Genomic DNA, 26,966 nt, shown 5'->3' on the forward strand with positions numbered 1-26,966 from the left:
ATGGCTGAGAAAAGGAGGTCGCCGTCTACAATGAGTTTGAAAGCTCACGCTTTTTCAGTGGAAGCGCTGATCGGAGCGGAGAAGAAGAGGAAATTGGACGATTGCTGCATGAATGGTGTTGAGATAAAAGATGTAATAACAAGCCAGCCTGTGAATGCGTCGGGGAAGGACAGGAACTCAGACGACGAGAGAAACTGTGGCACAGACTACAGCGAAAGATCGGGTGAGTTTTCGCACATTAAATAGCTTCCAATTTGCCCGTGATTCGCTCTCGACGGTGCAATTAAAGGAAGTCACCCGGTTACACGCCGAATTGCTACTTTGGCACTCGAATTTTGTTAAGATTTCATCAAAGAAAATCTGTTTTTTTTACCTTAACAGCCATCGGTTTCAGATTATAGAAAGTGTAATGTTAGCCACTCGTTAGTTGCTAATAAATCAACTAAATCATTTGCAATATAGTCCTTGCTAGACTATAAATACAATTGAAATATATATGCGTTTACAATGCCCATATAATTAACTTATACTATATAATTTTTGTTTGCATTAAGTATAATTTCAGTCCTATCGTGTGTTTCATGTTTGACCCTTTATGCTTTAGTTCTGAACGGGGACGATACACTGGAGTGTCCTTCCCCTCCAATAGTCACTAAGGCCTATATGCCGCCCAAGTGCGGCACCGCTCACGAGGATATTCACGCCGAACTACAAGGTGCTGACCTGTGGAAAAGATTTCACGACATCGGCACGGAGATGATCATCACCAAGGCGGGAAGGTCAGTCTGACAGCGGTTCGCGAAACACCCAACAGTCAAGGTGCACTTTTTGTTGGTGGTTAGTTGACAGTTAGACCTAGAATGTTGGTCCCTTCATTATAGAGAATGCTTTGTGAACTCCCAGTGTTAACTCTTTCTCTTTCGGTCTCGTAATTGTTTTAAAATATTTAATGGACCTCACTTTGCTTGATATTGCACTGAAGTTTATGCTATTTATTCTGTATCGAGGAACGCACATCGTGATTAAACCCACATGTGCCCGCTTGTAAACGTTTTAAAAGAGCTTCCTTGCGTATTGCAAAAGGAAAATCGTAACTTAGTATCGGAAAAATCCATATGTTAGGAACCCTTTTTTGTTGTTAGTCTGTTCACGAAGCTCGGTTGAGTTACTTAATTCCCGCGCAGGCTGAGTGAGAATCATTATTTTTAAAAGCTGCGTTTGGGATCCGTTCTCTGCAGTTAAATTGTCTTCTTCCCTTTTTGGAATGGCGGGTGTTGGTTCTGCTGTCATTTGCTGACTTACTATTTGTGCGGCTCAGGGTTTTATGTCCGATTTAGCGTGGTCTACACTATTAGCAATAGCTAACTGTGATATTTTTGATCATTTCCCGCCTTAACGTTGTTATGTTTATTCTTTTTTAATCGATTCCAGACGAATGTTCCCAGCTATGCGGGTTAAGATCACTGGCCTGGATCCCCATCAACAGTATTATATCGCCATGGACATCATTCCAGTGGATAACAAGCGTTACAGGTAACCAGCTTAAAATTCAGAGTGGAGTGTGTGTGTGTGTGCGTGTGTGTGTGTGTGTGTGTGTGTGTGTGTGTGTGTGTGTGTGTGTGTGTGTGTGTGTGTGTGTGTGTGTGTGTGTGTGTGTGTGTGTGTGTGTGTGTGTGTGTGTGTGTGAGAGAGAGAGAGAGAGAAGAAAGAGGGAGAGAGGTTGCGATGGGCGCTAACAGTTGGAATTCGCGCCCTTATAGTCTGCTGCCAAATGAAACAGCCAAATTTTAAAAAGACATTCAAGGAATATCAAAGTTTTAAGTATGTTGTTTTTGTGTTGCGGTTAGAAGACGCGATTGGACGGATGTAGGTAGTTGCACTGAGGGGCTCTGGATATACCTGAGACTGCCAGCTTCGTATGCTACTGGGCATAAATCGGAAAATATAAGTTGTGCGCATAGAAGCTTTGCCAAAAATCCCAAATAGCCGGCTGGTTTGGCTTCTCGACCCTGGTCGCACTGTGACGACCACGACCATTCAAAGAACTCAATCAAAAATAAGAAATAGACACCAAGAAACTGCCTGCAACAATACCAGTCCTCTCGCGTTAGGATGCATCTCTCTTGGTACTTCCTTCCGGGAGTGATGAACATCTTGCAGCCGCTGTGCATCATCCTCGCTTCTAACCATCTCGGACTGTGAACGCCGAGCAGCAGTGGTGGTCGTCTACTCGAAATCTTTATTATAAGATCACCCCGATTCATACACATTAGTGGGTATCTCTAGACTTCCTTCTCTAACTCCACGCAGAATTGTGCATGTCGGCTACAGTTCACATTATCCAGTAATTAATCTTAAGTTCATTCTTCGGTTGCAGCAATAGCAGAATGAATGATTTATTTTCTACTTAAAATTTCCGCCCGGATATTGACCATGAAGTTTAATTCAGTGTAGCCTTATATTAATAAATTGCGACAATGTGGTATGGAACCTCGAGTGATGATTAGATATGTATATTTTTTCAGGTAAACTGGAAAGGCTGTATATCGAGATTGCTTTTAACCAGGCTTCGTGATTTTGACAAAGATTCCTTGATAGTTTTGAAAATGATAAATTGCAAGCTCGAAAAGAGGAACAATAAGGAAGGTGTTTGATGATGTTTAATTGGTATTTTATCAATGAGTTTGGAAGCAGTAGGCCATTTTGGATGTGGGCTTAAACTATCGACATCTTTTCAGTCTTAAAGATTTTTTTCGTATTCTGGGTTTTTCGCCCGATCTTTCTCGTTTTATTTTTTTGTGTGGGGGTGGGGGATTTAGGGTCGACGTGCTTGTTCTACTTTCGTTCGATTCTTTGTGCGGGGATTTTGGGATTGATGATCCTGCTGCCGTTCTTTTTCTTTCTTGGTTTCGTGGCTATCTGGAGGAGACGAATTTCAGGGTTGTGCACTTTGGTAATAAGTGAACCTTTGAAAGACCCGTTTCTATTCTGTACGGCTCTGACTCTTGCTCTGGTATCTTCCCCCGATGCAGATATGTGTACCACAGCTCTAAGTGGATGGTGGCAGGAAATGCTGATTCTCCAGTCCCACCTCGGGTCTACATCCACCCCGACTCTCCGGCCTCGGGAGACACCTGGATGCGTCAGGTCATCAGCTTCGATAAGCTCAAACTGACCAACAACGAGCTGGATGACCAGGGACACGTGAGTGTTCACTCTCCGTCCACTCCGCTTCCTCTTGTATGTACTGCAGAACAGATTTGTTTTCGCGTAATTCGAAGCCACCGGAGATAACTGCTTATCTTAAAAAATACAAATCGACCTAGTAATTCTGTAATCGATTGCGAGCAAATGATTCCTTGCACTTTAAACCGGCAAAAAAAAATCGGTTGCTGCCCTGTTTCTGACGCCTCCTCTTGGCAGAGTTTATTTAAAATTACCTCGAACTTTATGAGATGGATTCAGATTAGGTAATGTGTTTATTTAAGCAAGGCCAGGCTCATTAAATAGACATCCAATCATTTTTAAAAGGACAAATAATTATTTAGAATCGACTATTTAATCTACAAGCAAATGTGGCACAAACTCCGGTAACAGACTAGAATCGAGATAAGAAAGAAGTTTGCGTATTATTTTTAACATTCATACGATAAATTTACATTACGGAATATTCTGCAAAATATGGATATGTGAATCATTTAATGTTTGAAAATTTAACGTTATCTTGCGAAATGAAAAACCTAACTCAGCAGAGAAATATGCGATATAACATGAACAATTCTAAATATATTCTGCTCTGACTTCTGAAAACCATCTTTACCGGAACCATATTTTATGATTTGTATTTCCAATTTTAGCAAGTTGGTTCCATTTTACAAAGCCTTCCATGAAATCATGAACATTATTTTGCTATTCGCTTGTTTTTGCACTATCCTGTCATTTATAGTAATTTGCATGTCTTGGCACTGTACAACAGCGCAGACGGCATAGTTCACGACAGTAGCAGTCAATGATAATAAACCTGATTCGGATTCGAACTGATCCGAATAAACGGGGATCCCAGGACGCTATGGGGTTGTTTGAATAGTCGAGGCTGGCAGGGCGTCACAGCAGTGAGGTGAAGAAACGCGGGGAGGGAGGTAAATGGGTAACCCGGAATCTAACGTTGAAGACATTGTATTACTGAAAGCGGGCTGCTATTCTAACCAATGCAGCTAAAATAATAAAAAAAATACGTTTTATTCCGAGAATGCGGGCATCGATTGCGAGGACGGGATTTGCTACTAATCCGTGGTTATTCTGGGAAGATTGTGGGGGACCTTTTCGAACAGCTGCAGACCTAATCCTTTGTAGCAGTCTGAATCAGTTGCGTGGTTTAATAGGCCAGTTCAGCGAAGAGTTAAGAACCAACCACACGTAGGCCAGATTGGATAAAGGCGGTAGGTTTTCTTCCCAAATAAACTTTTTTTATTCGCAATTGCAAATCTTTCAATTTACACGTCTAACAATAAAGTAAACTCACATTCAAAAATCAAGCTCACGTCTTCCGAATTTTTAAACTTAATCTCATCAATATTCATATGATTTTTAATCATTATGTTTTGATTGCTACAATTGCCATGGTGGAGTGGGAGAGCTTTCAAAACCAGGTTCTCTGTCGAGGACAACTTTACACTGAAGAATCCTTCAAAACGCTTTCCGTTTATTACACAGTAGTGCAAACTTTACAGTTTGAAAGCGCTGTTCCTTGATCAGTATTCCTCTCGTCGCATTCTCTGTATATGAGAAGCCCTTTGCTTCACCTACGAAGTGCGATTGATGAATATTTTCACTTGATTTACGGCAATTTTGTTGAAGGCGGCTGGGCGATGTTCGGAAATAAAACAAAGTCGCTCTGGGTAACCGGCAGTTGAATATGAGAACTAAAGACTTAAATTTTTTTGGCTGATCGGTTCCCATCTCGTGTTCGATTTGAGATTCTGTGTGTAAAGTTAACAAAACGGTTATCATATTAGTGTGCTGATATTTGTTTGAAAATTAAATCAAAGCTTTACATTGAAATATAATTCTCGGGGAGGTTAAGTTGGTGAACTTGTAACATCGCAGAGGGAAAAGTTGGGTGTCGAGCTGTACTGTAGTACTTAAGGGATATTACCCGCGAATGTCTGACTGAACACATCGTTTCATAACAACAGGGTATCCAATTCTGTATTTACCACTAACTATTGGCATCTGTCAGATTACCGATGCTACTGAAAGCATGCGGTAAAATCAAAGTTCAGCAAGAACGAATAGAGGAGTACTTTGGGGAAAAAAGTTTATTTCACAGGGACATATAGGAGAAAATTTGGTTTGGGTGGAACGCTGAACGAAACCATTGCATCTGAAATGATCAATTTTCCTCAACTTTACAATGTGGAGACAGGTAATTAGTCCTGCTCTGGATATTTGCCCAATGGGTCACGAACAATGAAGCGCTAAGGATACTGCCTGATTCCGTCCTAAATTAACCATTTCGTTTTCTTGTTGTTGAAACAGATCATTTTGCATTCGATGCACAAGTACCAGCCCCGGGTGCACATCATTCGGAAGGAGTGTGGAGAGGAGCTGTCCCCCGTCAAACCCATCCCAAGAGGAGACGGGGTGAAGCACTTCTCTTTCTCAGAGACCGTCTTCACCACCGTGACCGCCTACCAGAACCAGCAGGTGAGAAGCGATCGGAAAATCCACCCTTACCCTGGCACCGTGCGCACCGAGTAATGTTCTCCGGTACGCTCGGATCCATCTTCGCTGATTTGGAGTTTTGATTTAGAATTTCTGTTCAATTTCCTCTGACCACGTCTTTACAGAATGGTGTGTAACCGGAGTCCAATGGGTCCGCTACACACAGTTTCCCTCATTTTAAAAATATCGTTGAGAAGGTGTTATATTTTAGGTAGTTGTGTCCAATGATTAACAAAGCAAAACTGCTGTTCTGATTTTAAAAATTTCCCATTTTAATGGGTCAAGTATACTAGAATGACTTAAACTTCTGTCTGAAGTAATCTGTATACGGTGTTACTGGTGTAAGTTTAGCTGACGTCAGTTAATTGGATAACTTTTCAGAAAACGCTCGTCCCACTAGACTTATTAACTGAACATTAACAGACAAAGCCGGGTAAAAACTCAGCAGGTCTGGTGGCATCTGTGGAAAAACAATTTTCGCTTTGAAAACACAAGGAATTCTGCAGATGCTGGAAATCAAGAGGCACACACGTAAAATGTTGGAGGAAATCTTCTGGTCAGGCAGCATCTATGGAGAGGAATGAAGAGTCGACGATTCGGGCCCTCCCCTCAGCTGTCGGACCTGCTTAGTTGTTCCAACATTTTGAGTGTGTTAGTCAACATTTCGGCATTTCCACTCTACAGTGCTTTGGTCAGTTCTGGTAAAGTGTGTGTGTGTGTGTGTGTGTGTGTGTGTGTGTGTGTGTGTGTGTGTGTGTGTGTGTGTGTGTATGATGTGAGAGAGAGAGAGAGAGAGAGAGAGAGAGAGAGAGAGAGAGAGAGTGGGGTTACCTTAGAGTGTGTGAAAGAAATAGAAAAATCGAGGCCGTCAATGTTCCGTCTGCTGCAAAATACATGGAAATAATGTGATTCGTTTTCATTTATAAAGAACTGCGTTACGGAGCAATGTGCAAACTTAAACCGACTCTTTAACAATGATGACCCTAATGCCAATTCCCATTCTATGTCAGATCACCAGGCTGAAGATCGACCGCAATCCGTTTGCAAAGGGTTTCCGTGATTCCGGGCGCAACAGGTAAATCGTTTCATTCTACTGAAGGAGTTATGTGAAATCTGTCTGCCAGCAGTGTAAAACGCGCACGCGATATTAAAACCTTGAGTGCTACAGTAAAATTTCAAACCGACCTCACACTTCCCACGCGTTCCATACATCGAAATAATTAGAACTGGCACCGCAAGCCCTTTCCCCAGAGCAAAGAAAAAGATGCTGAGATCGACGCAGCAGTTCCCTTACAGTCGGATTCCTGTGTTTAAAGTTTAATTTTCTTTACCAGGCTTTGGTCTCTTAAAAAGTACAGGAAAAGATGGTTTTATCTGCTAAACAAACTCGACTATTTGATAGCCCAAGCGCTGCAAGTGATAAAGTAGGAAAAGCTCAAGACATCTTGTGTAAATTATCGCCTTAGCAACATCTCTCCAGGAGGCGACTTTTATCTCGACACTAACTAGGACGCAAAAGCTCTTATTCCTGGGGAAAGTGAAGCCGAGGTCCGCCCAATAAACTTTTTATTGTAGCTTCTTGCGAAACGTCTGTAACCCCCCCCCCCCCCCCCTATAAAGGCAGGGTGTATTGGCGAGCAAACAACTCGCCCGACTTCTTGGTCCTTTCACGGTCCTCGTCTCGTTCAACTTGGGCCAATTACGCTTTGATTTAATTCCTTTGCCAGATATAGAGAGGAGACGGTGACAGTTGCCTCCGTATACCTGGCCCACTGGGATGTAAGCGTGTCCAAACCGCTGGCTCCAGGTTTTGCGGGCAGTAGCAGAGTCTTGTTCGCGCCGCGGCGCTCAGTCTGGAAAGCGCTGAGACCCGTTGCTGGGAAAATGCTATACTGGTGGCAGAGTATTTGGGAATGTTTCCGCAATCTACGATCCCCGCAAAATTAGCGTGGACTGCAGGTGTTGTTCCTTCTGCGGCGAAACACGCAAAATGCAGGAGGAACTCAGCAGGTCTGGCAGCATCTATGGAAATGAATGAATAGTCGCCATTTCGGCTGAGACCTTTCATCAGAACAAGCTGGTAAAACGCTCAGTAAAAATTACATTGAGTCTGTTGTCAATCTGCCCCCCCCCCCCCGTTTTGTTCTTCAACCCGTGCAATGGAAATGATAACTGAAAAGAAAATTAATTTTCAGTAAAACATTTCGACAAAAAATAGAAAATGCTTGAAATATTCAGCAGGTCAGACAATGTCTTGGACTTAGAAACAAAGTTAACACGTTCTGTCCTGGTGAAGAATCCAGGCCTGAAATGTTGACTACTTATTTCTCTCCTGAGATGCTGCCCGACAAGTCGAGTACCTCCAGCATTTTGTATGTGTTACTCTGGATTACCAGCCCGATGGCTGGTGCTTATGTTCAGGTATATGCTGGCTTTAAAACACTCATCTCCATCCATTCCACAGTTTGACGACAAATATTGGAGGGGAGGAAAGTCAGTGGAGGGTGGAGCATGGTATTGTCACAGTTAGAATTAAGTTAAAGACTTTTCCTTATCTCAGCATCCTCCCAGTTGTAATCTGCTCCCTGGAAATGGCCAGATCAACACTTGCAGGAAGGTAACAGGGCTCCTTCCATGTAAATGTAGCTAGCATCCTCTGCTGATTTCCTCATCATTTTCTGCTAAACCATTTACTACCCTCACACACCCTGAAGAGAACAGAGTACTATTCATTCCCTGCTTCTGCAGTCTAGTGACTGCAGCCCCAATGTGTTTTTGTGTGTATTAACCCCAAGTCGTGCCTGTTCTTATTCTGTCTTTTGCTCCCCCCTTTTTTTTCTTATTTATGATAACAATGCCCCACCATTTTCCCTTGCTATTTCCCAAGTTCATAAATATTTTCTTGTAGCTCCCCTCTCCATCTGGAACAAGATCAGTTCTATTCATAGGCTGCTTAGGTCTACACTATCACCTTGGGAGATCTCCAAGATCATAAGACCTTTTCTAATCAATCTCTCCTCAAATACAAATAAGATATATCATCTCCAGAATCAGTCCAGTGAACAATCCTTATAATACAACTATAGATTTTCACCAATAAAGATATCAACATTCACACATTTCTACCAACTCACATCACATACCTGTGAAGAAAGAATTTTTGTATTTGAATTCTTTTATAATAAACATTAACAAGTCACCTGTTTTCTTCATCCCTTGCTATTGCTGAATTTGGACTTTTTTAGATCAAGTACTTCATCAAGATCCCACTGAATTGCAATCTTGAAACCATTTAAATGTTATCTTGTGTTTCTCCTTTTCTTATCAAATCTATCTTTCCTCCACCTTGTATTTTACCTGTCATGTTATTTCCCATCCAGTTAACTAACTTGCCTGTATTCCTTTACAGCATCTTTCTGTCCTTCCTGCATCTGGCTTTATATTGTCAGTAAACCTGGATTTTTTATATGCAATCTCTCATTACAGTCATGAATGTAATTTGTGCTTACCTGAGGTTCAAACACAGATTTGTCCTGACATTATTGCTCTGCCATTTCAGTTCAAGCCTATGTTGTCTCTGCAATATAAATCCATATTCTCACATTCAGCCCTAATATCAGCTATAAATTCCTTTGGCCAGTTCCAGAAAAATCCAAAATTAGCATTAGCTTTAGACATTTTACACTGAACTCGTCTCCTGTATTGGCCATTGTTTCAGGCTTCACATATCATATGAGGGTTCTATTATATTTTTTACTAACAGTATCATAAAAAAATAGCACCTATCTCTATCTCTTATAGTATCACTCCTTCTATTGATCAGCTCTTGCTTAAATGAGCAGCCAGTCCTTCATCATCTCAAAATTTCAAAACTGAGGAAATGTCTTTATTTTGTTTATATATAGCAAATCTCATCTTCAAAATTCTACTGTCATTGCTCAATTACAAATCAAATACAGTTACTTAGCACATTTGGATACTTGCATAGGTATTTATCACCAGCTGATGGCTCACACTTCCCTATTTGAGTCACCTACCCAAATGATCCAAAATCACCTCTCTGATGTAGCCCTTCACTGATTTTCTCTTCCTTTGGCTATTTGGAAGACTTGTCTTCTCTCAAGGAGAAAGTAGGTCTAGACTACCAATAGAACAGAAAATAGCTCTAGCTGAATATCATCTCCTCATGCAGCTCAGCAGTAGGTTTATCCTTTGAAGCTAGAGACTGCTGGTCTGGTCAAAGTCAAAATCAAGTTTATTGTCATATGCACTGATACATGTGTGTACCAGTCTAAAGAAATTCTAAATGCAGCTGCATACATTGGCACATTGCATCATATACACAGCACTCACAAGAAAAAGATAAACTAAACAGAAATTATGCACAATTTTTACAAGAAAGATCGCAAAATAATGAAGTCCGTTTTAGTGCAAAATGATCAAAATAACTGTTCTTGAACGTGGTCATATGGATTGTTAGGCGCAATGCTAGCTGCAAGAAGTTGGTATGGCCTGATGGTGGGGATCAGGGGTGCAGTGCTAGCTGGAGCACATCCGACACATTTTTAAGAAAAAAAACAAACTAAACAAGCTAATTAATTAGGTGCCGCCCAGGGTGGTTTGTGTATCTCAGAAACTGCTAATCTTCTGGGATTTTTACACACAACGGACTCTGGAATTTTCAAACAATGGTGCCAAAAACAAACAAAAATCTAGCGAGTGGATTTAACAAGATGTTTTTGCTCACAGAACAGCAACTCGCTGGATGTATTTTTGTTTTTGGCAACATTCTTTGTAAACTCCAGAGTCTGCTGTGCGTAAAAATCCCAGGAGATCAGCAGTTTCTGAGATATTCAAATCACCATGGGCGACACCTAATTAATTAGCTTGTTTAGTTCGGCTTTTTTCTTAAAGATCTGCCAGGTGTGCTCCGGCTAGCACTACACCCCTGGTGGGGATATTTGATGATGTATGCTGGCTTCTTGAGGCAGTATTTCCTGTAGATACTACCAATGGTGGGGGGGGGGGGGGAAGGGGGATGTGTCTATGCTACTGTATGTTGCACAGAGTCCACTTAAATTACCATGGCAGACCATGGTACAATCAATCAGGATACTTTTAACAGTGTATCTGTAGAAGTTTGTTAGAATTAGGAGTTTGGTTTGTTGGGATCAGGGCAGCCTACTACCAACCTCATTTGTTAGACTTGACCATGTTTAAGTTTCACGATTTTATGCCCACTAGCTTGCTGGAAGTGCAAACTGAAATCTTTGCACCAAAGGCAAGGGAGAATCTGGTAAGTATTGGTTGCTAACATTGAAGAACTTCAGCTAAGTACTATCCACATTTTCCTTGGAAAATGTGGTTTATCACTCCATTCATTTACCAGGTTATAATTGATCATGTTTGTGGTCAGCCAGTAGAGGCTGGCCAACGTTAGTTTGTAGGGTTTGAAATAATGTGCAGTATGGCAGTCGTATTTGACAAACTGAATGTGGAATTCCTAAGGCCTGAAGCACAGAGATTTGGCACATAATTGAATAAAAGAGATTAACAGGCAATCATTAACCATTGATAAGCTGCTCTTACATTTTTAATAAATATTCTAAATTTTCTAAAGTGATTTGATTATTTGGTTTTAAATGGTGAAACCATAAAAATTGTGATCTATGTTTCATAGCTCTAGTGGATTGAATTTATTGAGGAATAATATGATGAATAACAATGTTCATCACTTTTCCTCACTGCATGTTGCTTGCTGGTTGCTCATTAAAATGATGAGTCATTCCACTGCATTTACTAGTAGCCAAATCTGTGCCTGTGTTCATCTGTTTAAATCAAATTAATTTTATTTTCCATCATAATAGAAAAGCAGCTTGCAACTACTTTAACAGCCAAATGCAGAAATACAAATGCACATGAATATCCTAGGAGACCAATATTGGTTGCACACTTTGGAAGGACTTGATTACAATGAAGAGGAAGTAGAAGATGGATGTTACAGTTATAAGGAGAGACCGGATAAGATTAGGGTTGTTTACCTTGGAGTAGAGGAGGCTGAATGGGTTATTGAGAGAGATGTACAAAATTATGAGAGGATTAAACAGAATAGATAGAAACTTTTCGCTTTATAAAATGTGCATAAGGCAAGAAGGCATAAGTTTAAGTTGAGGGGTAAGGGATTGAATGTTTTTTCACTCAGGGTATTTGCTGTCTGGAATACACTGACTGAGAAGCTGCTGGAGACAGGTATTCTCACAACATTTGTGAAGCATCTGGATGAGCATTTGAATCACTGAAGTATAGTAGGCCATATGCTGGCAAATGGGATAAGTATAGATCAGCGATGGCCAACCTATGGCACATGCGCCAAAAGTGGCGCATTGGATGATTAGAAGCGGCGCATTGCACTCCAGTGATAATAATAAAAAAGTTAGCCTGCTCATGCAAAAAGTATTAACCAAAAACCGATTTGTAGAAAAAAACCTGTAACAGGAATTCAAGTAGCTTAGAGCTAGAAATGGGTTTTACTGAGAATAAATCTAAAACTTAGCAATTATTGTTAGAGATTTTATTATTTCATGCACATCTTTTGGCAAATGTTATCTTCTTTCACATTAATCTGTTCTCAATTAAAAAAAAATTTCAGTGAGTCAAACTAGGAAAGAAGGACTTTTGTTCTGCAGTCGTTCCATAACTGTTCAATACATGTTTGGTACTTGTTTGATCCTGAGGCGCCAGGCGTCTGCACCAGCGGTGTGTCACAGGTTTTTGCCAGTCAGTTTACAATTGACACTCGTGCGCTACAGAGTTGTGCTTTGTTCGTCCTTTATGAACATTTGCAGTTTTATACTTTTTCAAAAATTAAGCCATGTTTTAACATTCAGTTACCCATTACAGTGCTAAAGAAAATGAGCAAAAGAAAAGCAGAAAGTGATAGTAAGCGTGAATTCAATAAACAGTGGGAAAATTAGTTCTTATTTATAGCGGGTCCATCAGGAAAACCATTGTACATTGTTCGTGAAAACATTTTCTGACATAATAGAAAACATAATCTTAATAGACACTATAAAACACAACATCAGACTGAAATAAAAGGAAAACTGAAGCTAGTGCTTGGGTTTGAGGTATGGAAAGAATATGTGATTAAGAGAAAGGAAGAAATCAAAAGAAGACAAAATATATTTGTTAAAAGTCTCATTAAGGTAAGTAATGTTTACCTTGTTTTTATATTAAATCAATATATCATGTAAAAATGCTAAATATGTCTATATTAACATATTTTTATAAGAATTGAATGGGGGTACTAGAGTAGTATGGCGCATCTGAACTCATGCGTGAAAAAAATTGACGATGGAATGTAAAAGATTGGCCACCCCTGGTATAGATGGATACTTCATTGTTATGAACAGCTGAAGGGTCTGTTTCTCTCTTTGTAACTTAATGACTTTAACACAGGTATCATAAAAGAAAAGCTGAATTTGTACTGTGGCTGTATAAACGATGGCAGGCTTATATTAAACTATAACTGGCTAATGCTAATTTATATTTCTGTTGTCAATGAAAATCTCATTGGTTATAGTTATATTCTCCAGCTGACTTTACTGGAGCTATTTTTTCATCTAACAATATTGCATCAGTTTTGCCTACCAGACTATGTTGCGGCAAAAACAATTTGGATGTTGCTTTTAAAATCGGTGTAGTGTCTGAAAAGTTTGCATGTGAATGGTGCTAAATATGATGTTTAAACCATTTGTGTGATATTGCAACATGGGCTCCTGATGGATATAAAATTACCAGCATGAAATGGAAAAAATTAAAAGTGATTTATTCTCATTTCAGTTTTGGGAAGAAAAATACCAGAGGTTTTGTTCCACTGTTATTTAGATAAACAGACATAGTGCCTTAAAAGCTGGATTACATTCACACATTAGGAGGAAGAATGCAATTATTTCCCTGAATGACTTCATGCAAAGCTAATCTTGGTGAAATAGTAATATGTTGGGACTGGCTTAAATATTAAGAACTTTTTAAGAATTGAATGATGTTATAATTTTACATTAACTGTCCCAAAGGCCATGAGCCAAGAGGCAAAGATAAAAATAAATTTTAAACAATTAATATATTGTTCAAAAAGATTAACAAATCAGGAAATAATACTGTATGTATAAACATAAATCTAGCTGTTATTTGTACCATTCTTACTTTGTACTGATTTTAAAATGACTATCTCTTAAATTGCCTTGTGAATGTTCCTCTGAGACTGGGAGAGAATACGTCCTTATTTATTTGTGGTGGTAGGTTGAAGGTACATCTCTACCAAGGGAGGTATAAAACACTTCGTCATTCCAATAGCCTGCAGGTTGCTTTTGGTCAAGGTGTAGCACCCACTTAGTCCCCCGATCAGGGTTCATATGAAGTCATGTGAGCAGGTGGTGGGTGGTCCTTTGAGCAGCTGGTGCATATCACAAGTCCTGGTTATGTGACCACTGACGCCAGGCAGACAATCTTTGCAGAGTATTGATAATGGCTGGGATCACTTGTCTTTTAAAGGCGATGCCCAGAAGAAAGGAAACGCAAACCACTTCTGCTGAAAAACTCCCCAAGAATAATCATGGTCATTGACCATGATCACCCACATCATACAACACAGCAGATGATAATAATGATGATGATCTGTAATAACAAATCAAGCTAAGCTTCATTGCTTAATTATTAGAGATGGCTTTTTAGAGCAGTTTGCGTTGAGCCTGTTAGGGGATCAGCTATACTGGGTTGCGTGTTTTGTAATGAACCGAGGGTGATTTTGGAGCTTGAGGTTAAAGAACCCTTAGGAACCAGTGATCATAATAGTATTGAGTTCAACTTGAAATTTGAGAGGGAGAAAGTAAAGTCTGATGTAGCAGTATTTCAGTGGAGTAAGGGAAATTACAGTGGTATGAGAGAGGAGTTGGCCAAAGTAAATGGAAGGAGCTGCTGGCTGGGATGTCAGCAGAGCAGCAATGGCGTGTGTTTCTGGGAAAAATGAGGAAGGTGCAGAACATATGTATTCTAAAAATGAAGAAATACTCAAATGGGAAAATAGTATAACCAATGCTGAAAAGGGAAGTCAAAGCTATTGTAAAAGTAAAAAAAAGGGCATACAACAAAGCAAAAATTAATGAGAAGATAAAGGATAGAGAAGATTTAAAAAAAAACTACAGAGATCAACTAAAAAAAAATCAGAAGAGAAAAGATAAAATATGAAAGCAAGCTAGCAAAAAATATCAAAGTGAATAGTAGAAGTTTTTTCAAGTATGTTAAAAATAAAAGAGAAATGAGAATGGATATAGGACCGCTAGAAAATGAGGCAGGAGAAACCATAACAGGGGACAAGGAGATGGCAGATTTACTAACTGAGTATTTTGCATCAGTCTTCTCTGTGGAAGAGACTAGTAGTATGCCTGATGTTGTAGTGTGTGAAGGGAGAGAAATGGGTGCAGTTACTATTACAGGAGAGAAGTTGCTCAAAAAGTTGAAAGACCTAAAGGTACGTAAGTCACCCGGACCAGATGAACCGCACCCTAGGGTTCTGAAAGAGGTAGTGTTAGAGATTGTGGTGGCATTAGAAATGATCTTTCGAAAATCATTGGACAGTCTTTAAGAAAGGAGTAAGGAAGCAGAAAGGAAATTATAGACCAGTTAGCCTGACCTCAGTGGTTGAGAAGATGTTAGAGTCAATTGTTAAGGATGAGGTGATGGAGTACTTGGTGACACACGACAAGATAGTACAAAGTCAGCATGGCTTCTTTCAGGGAAAATCCTGCCTGAAAAACCTGTTGGAATTCTTTGGGGAGATTACAAGTAGGATAGATAAAGGGGATGCAGTGGATCTTGTGTATTTGGACTTTCAGAAGGCCTTTGACAAGATGTCACACATGAGGCTGCTTACTAAGTTAAGAGCCCATGGTATTACAGGAAAGTTACTAACATGATTAGAGCATTGGCTGATTGGTAAAAGGCAGCAAGTGGGAATAAAAGGATCCTTTTCTGGTTTTCTGCCAGTGACTAGTGGTGTTCAGCAGCGGTCGATGTTGAGACCACTTCTTTTTATGCTGTATATAAATGATTTAGATGATGGAATAGATGGCTTTGTTGCCAAGTTTGCAGATGATACTGTTATGAAACCCCGTAACTGGGTCACTTACCAACAAAGATAGAGAGGTCTGTTGAAGAATGATGGTACTATTTTTAAAAGTATGTATTGATAAAGGGGCACAAAATAAGATTAATGCAAACATACAGATAGTATACGTCGTCAATAGTAAATCTAAAAGTGCGGGTATAATAAAAACCAATAAGAAATAGCTCTATCGTTGTCCAGGGGTTAATGTATTGTCCGATGGAAATATAACAGTCACTGTTAGTTCGTTCAAGCTGCAGCATTTTGGGTTTAAGAGAGAGGCGGTTTAAACTTGCCCAGGTCTTTTATGATGCCAATCCTTTTAGGCAGGGGAGTGGTTTCCCCATCGTTAGCTAAAAGCCATTTTCCGTGGTTCCAGCCATCAGTTCCAGCAACGGAACTGAACGCACGTGGCCTCCTTCAGATGACTTCCTGCTGTTACGTGGTCACTTAACGTTTCTTCTGGTGCATCTGAGGGGCTGTTCCTACAGACCCTCTTCTATCCTGACTTGCAGGGTCATAGATGTCAATCAGGTTGGGGGTGATGCAATCTCTCCCTCAACCAGCCCACTTTGCCTGAGGGCGTTCACGTAGCATAGTCGCCAATCCACAAATTCACCTTCCAGAGACAATGGCCATGTCCCGTAGCTTTACATCGCCAGGGAAACTAGACATTCTGCATGTCTCTCTCTCATTTCCTGGGCCCCCTGACCCAACCCAACAGTGATCTTGTGGTTCTCACAAAGGAGGTGGCTGTGGTACATTCATAACACCCCCTTTCTTCAAAGCGTTTTCACTAACGGTGAAAACAAAGTAGTACAGAGTCTTACAGGATTTTAGAATCTAACACAATACAAAAGTGGTTTTTTTACAGAGTAATACAGTTGTCCATTCAATTCAACATCTAAACAGTTAATGATTACAGTGTCACTTCCTTTAATATCTTAACGTCTTGTACCTTACTAAAGTCTTGTAGCATCAGACTTCAATTTAATAAGCACCTATTTTTATTTCCTCCCCTCAGCAACAAAACTAAGGAGTTGTGATCTTAGCTTACGTGCATCTACAAAAGTTTATGTAAATACTAATCTTTCAGTCGTTTCAAACTTAACAGGCAGGCTTCCATGGGGTTGTCTTTATTATTCACATGCTTTGTCGAAATCCCATACAACCGGCTTTTGCTATTTAAAAATGGTGCCCCCATTAACCGTCGCCTCTTTTCCGGTGAGTTCCCATGTGGGGAACTTGGGTAATTGGGCGAGGTAAACTCCCGCCCGCCTCTTTCATAGGGTTTATTTTATCAACACCGTGTCCCAAACTTAGACCATCTTCTGAATTTCCACCCAACTCTTTAATTTTACACAGGTGGCTAGCCCTCTCGTCAGGACCCTTCAGGCTATGTGTTTTCAGTTCGAGCTCTTTGCTCAAGCAGCATTTCAAATTCTGCCTTTTCACACCACACTCTGGAATAACAATAGCGTGGGGGGCCCCCGTCACCTCCCGGCTTAATCTGTAAGCGATCTGCAGGGTTTAAAACTTCTTCATTTGATTTGGGAACTACAGATTTCTCGTTTCCTTCAATAATATTTATCTCCTCATTTTTGAGCTCCGCATTAACTTTTAACACACCTTTGAGCACAAACACCTGGGAACTCTCACCTCTCACTATTACCAAGGTTAACCCTTTCTTCACTGAACCAAGTCAATCTGACCCACCAGGACGGCCGTCTCGTTCCACTGAATCAAATACCTCAGACTTTTTCTGAGCTCCAGTACTAGGTTCAGTACCACGTGCATCCCCATCTTGGGCACGCTCAAATGGGACATTGGCCTCTTCCCAGCTTTCAATACCCGTACCCTTTTCAAATTCTAAGTTCCCCCGATTCTCCCAGTTACTTTCTGGGCAATTCCCTTCCGGAGTAAACTCAACCCCGCGGGCTGAAACAACCTCATCTGCCAACCCAGCAGACTTCTTCAAGGCAAGGGCACCCTTTTCATCTAGGACTGCCCTCATTTCATTATCGGGAACACCTTTAGAATTTTAAACTTCTTCAAATAGTTTTACCAAACCAGACAGATCATCCCTGTCTAACTCCGAACCTCTTAACCGCTCTATCGGTTCCTCATCTTTATTTTCTGCCTCTAGGACCTTTCTCCTCGCTAAGGGCAGATCTACCTCCTCTCCCTTACCCCTTTTCACTTTACTACTCTTCGTTTTACCACCCTCTATATCCTCGTGGTACAGGGTCGGTAGAAACATCTTGGCCAAATCGAAACTGGCCAGATTTAAACTGCTCTCGTTCTCAGCTGCCTCTCTCGACATGCTGGGAGTGACCGCGCATGCGGGATAGGTCTTGGAATCTAGGGGTGGGGCCGCAACACTCACCGGCTGGCTTGTCATCGTCATTGCTGCCCAAACCTTACCACCTGCTAAATCGTTACCGAGAAGGACATCCGCGTCAGTTTTCGGGAATTCTGATCGCACCCCCATTTCAACTGGTCCCGACACCAGCTCACAATCCATAATGACCTTATGTAAGGGCACCATTTCTGTCCCTTTACTTATTCCTTTCACAGCTACCATTCTCCTCTTGCGACCAAACTCTAGTACCTTACTGCTGATCAACGACAGCTCAGCCCCCGTGTCTCTCCAGATCCGTACTGGTACTGGTGTGTCTCCCTCCCTCACAGACATGGTTCCGTGTGACAGACAAGTCTCAGACCCTTCTCGTACTCTGTCTACCCAGGGCTCTCTTGTCTGATTCACTGCCACCTTTTCAAAAAGCAAGAAATAACTATCAACATCCGTCTCCTCAAACGGAGGTACTAACCTCAACTCTCGAGTAACATTGAACCACTCCTCTCGGTCTGACCCCGGAACTTGTGGCTCCTGCCGTAAATTCTCCATCTCCAAGTCATGCTTCCTCTGTTTCTCTGCCTCCCTCTCCTTCTCAGCTCTTTCTTTCTCTTTCTCAGTTGCTTCCAGCTGTTTTAACTGAAGTTCATGCTCTCTTTTTTTTCTCAGCTCTTTCCTGCTCCAGTTTCACCTCTAACTCCTTTAGCTGGAGCGCATGCTCCCTCTCTCTCTCGGCTGCCTCCAGCTGCTTTAACTTAATTGCATGTTCCAACTTTAATTTCTCCAATTCTACCTGAGTTGTCCCACTTGCGGGTGCCTATTCAGGGATTTTCTCCAATACCGCAGCCGCAAACACATTCTTCCCAATATAATATTGAGTTATTGCCCTTCGCACCTCCCACTTTTTCATTGACAACCTCACCTCTGCGAGGTTTAACCCCTTCGCCAAATTTATCAAGTCTGATTTGGTGGCCGCCTCTAGCGCCTTCAGAGTCGGGTTTTCTATAAATTCACCCACGTCCATCTTTGCTGGTTTCCTGTCTGGCTACTCGCGTAACCAGATCCAAGTTTTGGACTTACAAGCCCGATTCACTGGCATCCCAATTTGGTGTCAAATCCCGAGACGAGAACCCCAATTTTGTTACGAAACCCCGTAACTGGGTCACTTACCAGCAAAGATAGAGAGGTCAGTTGAAGTCTTATGCCACTATTTTTAAAAGTATTTATTGATAAAGGGGCACAAAAATAAGATTAATGCAAACATACAGATAATATACGTCGTCAATAGTAAATCTAAAAGTGCGGGTATAATAAAAACCAATAAGAAATAGCTCTATCGTTGTCCAGGGGTTAATGTATTGTCCAATGGAAATATAACAGTCACTGTTAGTTCGTTCAAGCTGCAGCATTTTGGGTTTAAGAGAGAGGCGGTTTAAACTTGCCCAGGTCTTTTATGATGCCAATCCTTTTAGGCAGGGGAGTGGTTTCCCCATCGTTAGCTAAAAGCCATTTTCCGTGGTTCCAGCCATCAGTTCCAGCAACGGAACTGAATGCACGTGGCCTCTTTCAGATGACTTCCTGCTGTTACGTGGTCACTTAATGTTTCTTCTGTTGCGTCTGAGGGGCTGTTCCTACAGACCCTCTTTTATCCTGACTCGCAGGGTCGTAGATGTCAATCAGGTTGGGGGTGATGCAATCTCTCCCTCAACCAGCCCATTTTGCCTGAGAGCGTTCACGTAGCATAGTCGCCAATCCACAAATTCGCCTTCCGGAGACAATGGCCATGTCCCGTAGCTTTACATCGCCGGGGAAACGAGACATTCCGCACGTCTCTCTCTCATTTCCTGGGCCCCCTGACCCAACCCAACAGTGATCTTGCGATTCTCACAAAGGAGGGGGCTACCCCGCACCCTTTGACCCCTCAGAGCTGTGGTACATTCATAGCAATACAAAGATTGGTGTAGGGGCAGGTAGTGTTGTGGAGACAAGTAGGATGCAGACGGAATTAGACAGATTAGGAGAATGGGCAAGAAAGTAGCAAATGAAGTACAATGTTGGAAAATGGATGGTCATATACTTTGGTGCCAGCAGGCTGGGTGGAGAGCGAGGTGTCTCCCAGTGGAAGTTGCTTGTAGGGGATTTGCAGCCCATTTCTTAGCCAGAGCCTACAACAATTTGGGTATCGAGGGAGAGAGGAAGAGGAGAGCCATCCGCAGTACCACTGATGCGGCAGACAGGGCTTCAAGGTGGCTGTGGCTCAAGAGAGGGGAGCCATGGAGTCATGTGTAGCTAGCCATCTGGACACAAGCTGGGGTCTGATCAGCCCCGGCTGGGTCACCTGGAGAAGGGTGTATGATGTTGAAAGACCCGAAACACCCGATGATTCCAGGAACATCACTGATGATGAGTCCAGAAGCATCAGTAGATGTATGCACACAGCGGTAGTAGAAATAAATGGGGAGAAATAATTTCTCCAAATGGGGAGAAAATTCCAAAAGCTGAGATGCAGAGGGACTTGGGAGTCCTCGTGCAGAACATCCTAAAGATTAACATGCAGGTTGAGTCAGTGGTGAGGAAGACAAAGGGCATGTTAGCATTCATTTCAAGAGGTCTAGAATACAAGAGCAAGAATGTGATGCTGGGACTTTATAAGGCACAGGTAAGGCTTCACTTTGAGTATTGTGAGCAGTTTTGGGCCCCTCATCTTAGAAAAGATGTGTGGCATTGATGAGGGTCCAGAGGAGGTTCACAAGGATGATTCCAGGAATGAAAGGGTTAACATATGAGAAACGTTCGATAGCTCTGGGTCTGTACTCACTGGAATTCAGAAAGGTGAGGGGGGATCTCATTGAAACCTTTTGAATGTTGAAGGGCCTAGACAGAATAGATGTGGAAAGGATGTTTCCCATGATGGGAGTATCTAGCACACGAGGGCACAGCCTCAGGATAGAGGGGCGCCCTTTCAAAACAGAGATGCGGAGAAATTTCTTTATCCAGATGGTGGTGAATTTGTGGAATTTGTTGTGACATGCAGCTGTGGGTGCACTTAAGGCAGAGATTGATAGGTTCTGGATTGGACATGGCATCAAAGGTTATGGGGAGAAGGCTGGGAACTGGGGTTGAGGAGGAGGGAAAAGGATCAGCCATGATTGAATGGTGGAGCAGATTCGATGGGCCAGATGGCCTAATTCTGCTCCTATGTCTTATGGCCTAATTATAGGACTGTCTCTCCCTATTCTCTTACATGTGAAACTTACATGATTTATTTCCTAATGTGTGGCTATTTTGAAAATAATTTGCCACAAAAATTTATTGATTATTGAATTATATCTTGAAAACATAATAAATACTGGGGTTGGTACTTGAGATGTACTATGCCGGCCCATGGAATTATACAACAAAATGTAAGATATTGACATGGGTCAAGATTCTACCTCAATTATTGAAGAAATCTTGTAATTAATGATCAGCTGTTAAAATAGTTTTAAGTAACCAATAAATTAAGTTCTCCAAATGTATAAATTTATTTAAATTCATTGTACATAAATGATTTAACATATTTCATGATGTAATTTTCCTGACCTAGAATGGGTTTAGAGGCGATTGTGGAATCCTATGCATTTTGGAGGCCCTCTTTGAGGACCCTCAGCTTTGAAGATATACCTGGAATTCAGAAACAAGGTAGTACTTTGGCTTCTTTTTGCAATCGTTCTCTCTGTTAATAATCATCAGCAAATTTAATCACTATTAAAGCAATAGGCAGCCAAAAAGTATTTCAATAAACAGTAGCACACACAAAATGCTGGAGGAACTCAGCAGGTCAGGCAGCGTTCATGGAAAAAAGTACAATCCATGTTTCAGGCCGAAACATCAAATGGCTGTCCTGCCAAAGAATTTCTGCCCAAAACGTCGACTACTTTTTTCCATAGATGCTGCCTGGCTTGCTTAGTTCCTCCAAGATTTTGTGTGTGTTACTCGGATTTCCAACATCTGCAGATTTTCTCTTGCTTGGCAATAAATGGTGCTTTATTTTACACTAATTTCACCAGAAATCCTTAAAAACTAATAATAACAAAAATTTTTTTTAGTCATTCTGGTACTTTAACATATTAATTTCACTTTGCAATGCAAGATAATCTGTAAAGGATTAATGCAGTTTTTCCACCTGCCCTATACCAAAGTCAGAGTTTAAAGGAACAATTTGGTGGTACCTTCAAGATATAACTACCCTTTCAAAGCAGCTGTGCAAACAGCAAATTTCAAATTCAAGGGTGTGACTACACATTGCGAGTTTTAGATGTATAATATTAAGTGGAGCATGAATAAAATTCATGATATATAGTTCTTGATAAAACTCCTAGATTCTAGTTGGGGATTACACTTGCAGGGGCATGCAAAATGTGTGCATCTAGCTGAGGGACAAGATTCAACCATACACTGTGTTTTTCTTAAAAAACTGTAACAGCATTATATAATGGCATTGCAGCTTTAAATAAAACAGAAATAAGAGGTAAATTTAGCAGGATAAGCAAAACAGTAAGCTGCTGTTTTTAACACTCTGGATCAAAATAAAGCAATATTCTGAATCAGAATCAGGTTTAATATTGCTGAGATATGTCATGAAATTTGTTGATGTGCAGCAGCAGTACCATGCAAAACTGAAAAACAAACAATAAATTACAATACAAAATAAATACAGAATATTATAAAAAATAAATGAAATAAGTAGTGCAAATGGAGAGCAAAATAGTGAGGTAGTGTTCATAGATTAGTTGATTGCCATTCAGAAATCTGATGGTGGTGGGGAGCATGAATTTTGTAAATTTTGTCTTTTGTTGAAGACACTCATTCTTGCCAGGTTATAAGACCATAGTGGTGAACAATTAAAGTTTCCTCACTTTTTGTCAAAGGAGTGATTTTGTACTGTCCTCACCTGATATCTACTTACCACCATCTGGTGCTTGAAAGATTTGGAAGGTGACTAAGGGTCAGGGTTGGGGATGATTACGAGTGGAGGCAGGAGTAGAGGCAGGTGGGTGGAGCAGCAGCAACAACCACGCCACCTGTTGTAGCAGCAGATCAGAGATCCTCTTTGCCAGTTGTTTAATGAATAATCTCTGATTTACCGAGCATGCAGTTGTAGACCATTTGTGCTCCTCTACAATGCTTGTTGACATTGTAGACAGCATTCCACTGTGCTAAAATGGCTTGAAAGCTAGAAATTTACGAAGGACATGTATTCAATTAGACATGAGTGACAAATGATTTTAAGAAACTATGTAACCTGAAAAACTGTTTGTCACTTTTAATTTTCATATGCTAAGTCAGCTTTCACATATTCAATAGTACTTAAAAGATGTTTACTATAACAAACTTTGCAAAGAGACTATGCTTTTCTTAATAGGTGGTAGAGTACCTTCAACTGCCCACCAGAACCCAGGAAGTGGTGCTCCAGCTCATCGTCTGCCTGGCTCTTCCTGTTCCTCACCAGCTTTCCATCTGGCACAAAATGGCGGCCAACTCTGCAGCCTGAGCCCAGCGGACTTCACAACCTGCAACCGCACGGGCCTGGCTTTTAACAGATACAGCAGCAGTCTTGCCGAAACCTACAACCGCCTGACCAGCCCGGGCAGTGAAACATTCGCAACTCAGAGGACACCTTCTTACATTGGTGTGGCTAACACTGCAAGTGTGAACATGTCAATATCAGGCAATGAAGGAGAAGCATTCAACTGCCACCAACCTGGGTTGCCAGTGCCAATCTCTGGAATATCATCTCCACAGCTACAGTACATCATGCCTTCACCATCAAATAATGCTTTCACTGCCAATCAGACCCACCAGGGTTCCTACAGTACCTTCAGACTGCATAGCCCATATGGCTTATATGGATATAACTTTTCCACGTCTCCTAGACTGGCCGCCAGCCCTGAGAAAATAATTTCTTCCCAAGGAGGTTTTCTGGGTTCGTCTCCCAGTGGTACCATGACTGATCGACAGATCTTGCCCACTGTGGATGGGGTGCATATTCTTAACAGCAGCCAGCAAAACATGTTTGACACACGGTCTTTAGGGAATTTAACAGCTTCACCATCTCAGATTCCAGCACATTTAGTCTGACAAGATAGCTCTGCTGCCTGAAACTTGCAGTGTTACATAATGAATTGTTCATGGAGATCCTTCCATTTATCAACATTTTCCCCAATATGAAATGCATTTCTGACCAGTGCCAGTAGTAGAACTTCTACCGATTATGCTGGGGATCAGAACAACTTTAGACTTTGCATCTACTGAAGTGTTTGTTCCCATTGTACATATGGCGTGTCAGGTGCAATGGTGCTCCAACTGTGCTCTCAGAAGAGATTCAAAGGACAAAGGAACAAATGAAATGGAAAAAAAGGCCAGTTGCTTTCAAGAGTCACTGTCATTGACAATGTATCTTGTATATTGATGCCATCTTGTGAACTGGCAATTGAATTCACTAACTGTGGCAGATAGTGAATGGACAGTTACAATGTGAAGTCAATCAAGACACTAGGATGCAAAATGAATCGGTCTCAACATTCAACCTCACATAAACTTTCAATCACCATTCTTTGGCCATCTGGTGGCTTTTCTTCTTTGCCTTCAACTTTCTTCTATGCAGTCCTGGGAGTGTTGTCCTCGAGTGACATATAGTCTTATGTACTTTGGCTCCTTTCAATTCTCGCCAAGTAACCTTTCTTTTCCATAAGTCTAAACTGTGATTATTAATAGACTGCCAAAATACTGGGTATCACCACAGCAAAGGCTGATCCTGTCTGACCCTGATGGCCGCACAAGTGCACTTTTCATAGGATCACGTGTACAGTGACATGTGTACAAGCAATACTACATGGATGATCTTCCCCATATAGGATACTGATCTTCCCTTTAAAGAATGGTCTGATCTCTGGAGCTGGCCCTTAAAATCAAGGCACTCAATACAGAGTACAGATCGTTTCCACAATCTTCTTGGATTAATCTTTATTATATCCATGGAGTCAAGTTTAAATAATACTTGATTTCTCTTTTCTCTTCTTGTTTTTTACATTATACTTAAAAACTGCCTGTTTGATACTCTTCCAACTTAACATAAAAGATGACAACCAACATGCCAACTTATAAGGCAGAAACAAAGAAGTGATTTACATTCATTAAGATGTAATCCGATATGAAAATTTCCCCAAAATATAGAAAACAAACTAAAATGTAGGGATATCCAAAGTTACTTTCATTTTATGGCAGTAAAATAAGCAGTGGACTTATTCAGGGGGAAAAACAATAAAATATTCCAACACTTGTACAATCAGCCATGCCTTCCCTTATGTTTACTTTTGGGAATAATCACAGAGCTAACTTAGGAGCTAATAGTTTCTGAGATCTCTCTGATAATATAAGTACAATTTGATATAATACTATTTAGTTGTATGCCTATACATAGGGATCTTATATTTCTCCAATACCTGGAAGATTAGTTTCCCTAATTATGCTGATTGGAAATATAAAATGTAATTCCAGATAGCCAATAAATACATTTCGCATCAGGTGGTAATGTTTGAGAATCACATGTCAAATGTACTGAATAGAATTAGTGTTACATGAAAAATATACAAGATGTTCTCCCTTATTGGTCTGGGATAAAGCAAATAACATAAGAGACAACAATGGATAGCTTTGTGACAGACATAATACATAAGCAATATTTAAAAATATCGTTGAAACTAATCCTAAATAAGAGACATAGGCTGGTGCTCATAAATTGATCATGCCCCCATTTTAAGAAGCTGCTAAAATAAGATAAAAGATTTTCAACTTAACTCTTAGTAAATGGTGACTGTATTATCGGAAATTAATGCCCTAGAAATATAATAATGCCCGTCATAAAAAAGCACTTGAAATGACTACGATAAATAATAATTCACAAAGAATATATCTGCAAATTATCTCCCATTTGGGATGATTTTTTTATTCTCAAGTATCTTGGGGTTATATATGCAATAGGATAAAGAAAATAAGATATGATTCAAGATTATTTCAACTTGCTTAATCTACTTTGGGAAATATAGATGCATATATTTACAAGATTCTGGTGTTTGAAGCAAATTTGCCAGTTTAAGAGCTGCATGATAAAGTCTTTTAAAATAATAGAGGTAATTTGGCTAAGATTATGTTCTTATTACATAGAGAACATTACCAGCATCACAAGGACTACTTTCACTCCTTTTCTGAATTACACCGTACCATAAGTGCCAAATTTTCTTCTCGTTTTGTTATTCAGCAGTGAGGACATACTGCTAAATTATCAATCGTGAATAGCTTTGTCAAATATTGTTAAAAAGCTGTACTTTGAAATTATTTAGAAGTGTAAATATGTAACAATGATACTGCAAAGATTTACTGGCAATAAAAAATGTAGACTTTACATGAATACATGCCTACAGCATTCATTAATGTTAAAATTTCAAAGTATTAATTAAAATCACCAAGGAGATTCCAATCTCTCTAGATTAGCTCATTCATCATGTTTAAGGAAATAGAGACATATTGAAGCTGTCATGCATTTCATATGTTATTCTGATGTCTACAATGAAGTAGTATTGCTATGGATTGCTTTAATATTAACAATAATATTGACATCTTCCACTTTCTGGAAAAATGCAGTATGTTTAATATTTAATATCTGTTAATGGAAATGGTGCCTAC

At 40.5% G+C, this 26,966-nt stretch overlaps 1 protein-coding gene across 1 annotated transcript; it reads left to right on the plus strand.

The window, feature by feature from the left end:
• On the plus strand, positions 1–24,362 carry tbx18 (T-box transcription factor 18). Its single transcript, XM_059981274.1, has 8 exons — positions 1–223; positions 605–779; positions 1,432–1,533; positions 3,033–3,204; positions 5,539–5,706; positions 6,735–6,799; positions 21,829–21,923; positions 23,647–24,362. Exons 1-8 carry the CDS (start codon positions 1–3, stop codon positions 24,360–24,362), a joined length of 1,716 nt encoding a protein of 571 aa, XP_059837257.1.
• The last annotated feature ends 2,604 nt before the right edge of the window (positions 24,363–26,966 follow it).

The sequence above is a fragment of the Hypanus sabinus genome, chromosome 10, assembly GCF_030144855.1.
Source record: "Hypanus sabinus isolate sHypSab1 chromosome 10, sHypSab1.hap1, whole genome shotgun sequence".
Lineage (NCBI taxonomy): Eukaryota > Metazoa > Chordata > Chondrichthyes > Myliobatiformes > Dasyatidae > Hypanus > Hypanus sabinus.

What these genes read in the sequence shown, in the direction of transcription:
- tbx18 (XM_059981274.1), top strand. Translation starts at nt 1, where the DNA reads ATGGCTGAGAAAAGGAGGTCGCCGTCTACAATGAGTTTGAAAGCTCAC. An exon ending in ATCATCACCAAGGCGGGAAG is followed by an intron (nt 780 to 1,431) that starts GTCAGTCTGACA and finishes AATCGATTCCAG; the next exon opens with ACGAATGTTCCCAGCTATGC. An exon ending in CGTGATTCCGGGCGCAACAG is followed by an intron (nt 6,800 to 21,828) that starts GTAAATCGTTTC and finishes TTCCTGACCTAG; the next exon opens with AATGGGTTTAGAGGCGATTG.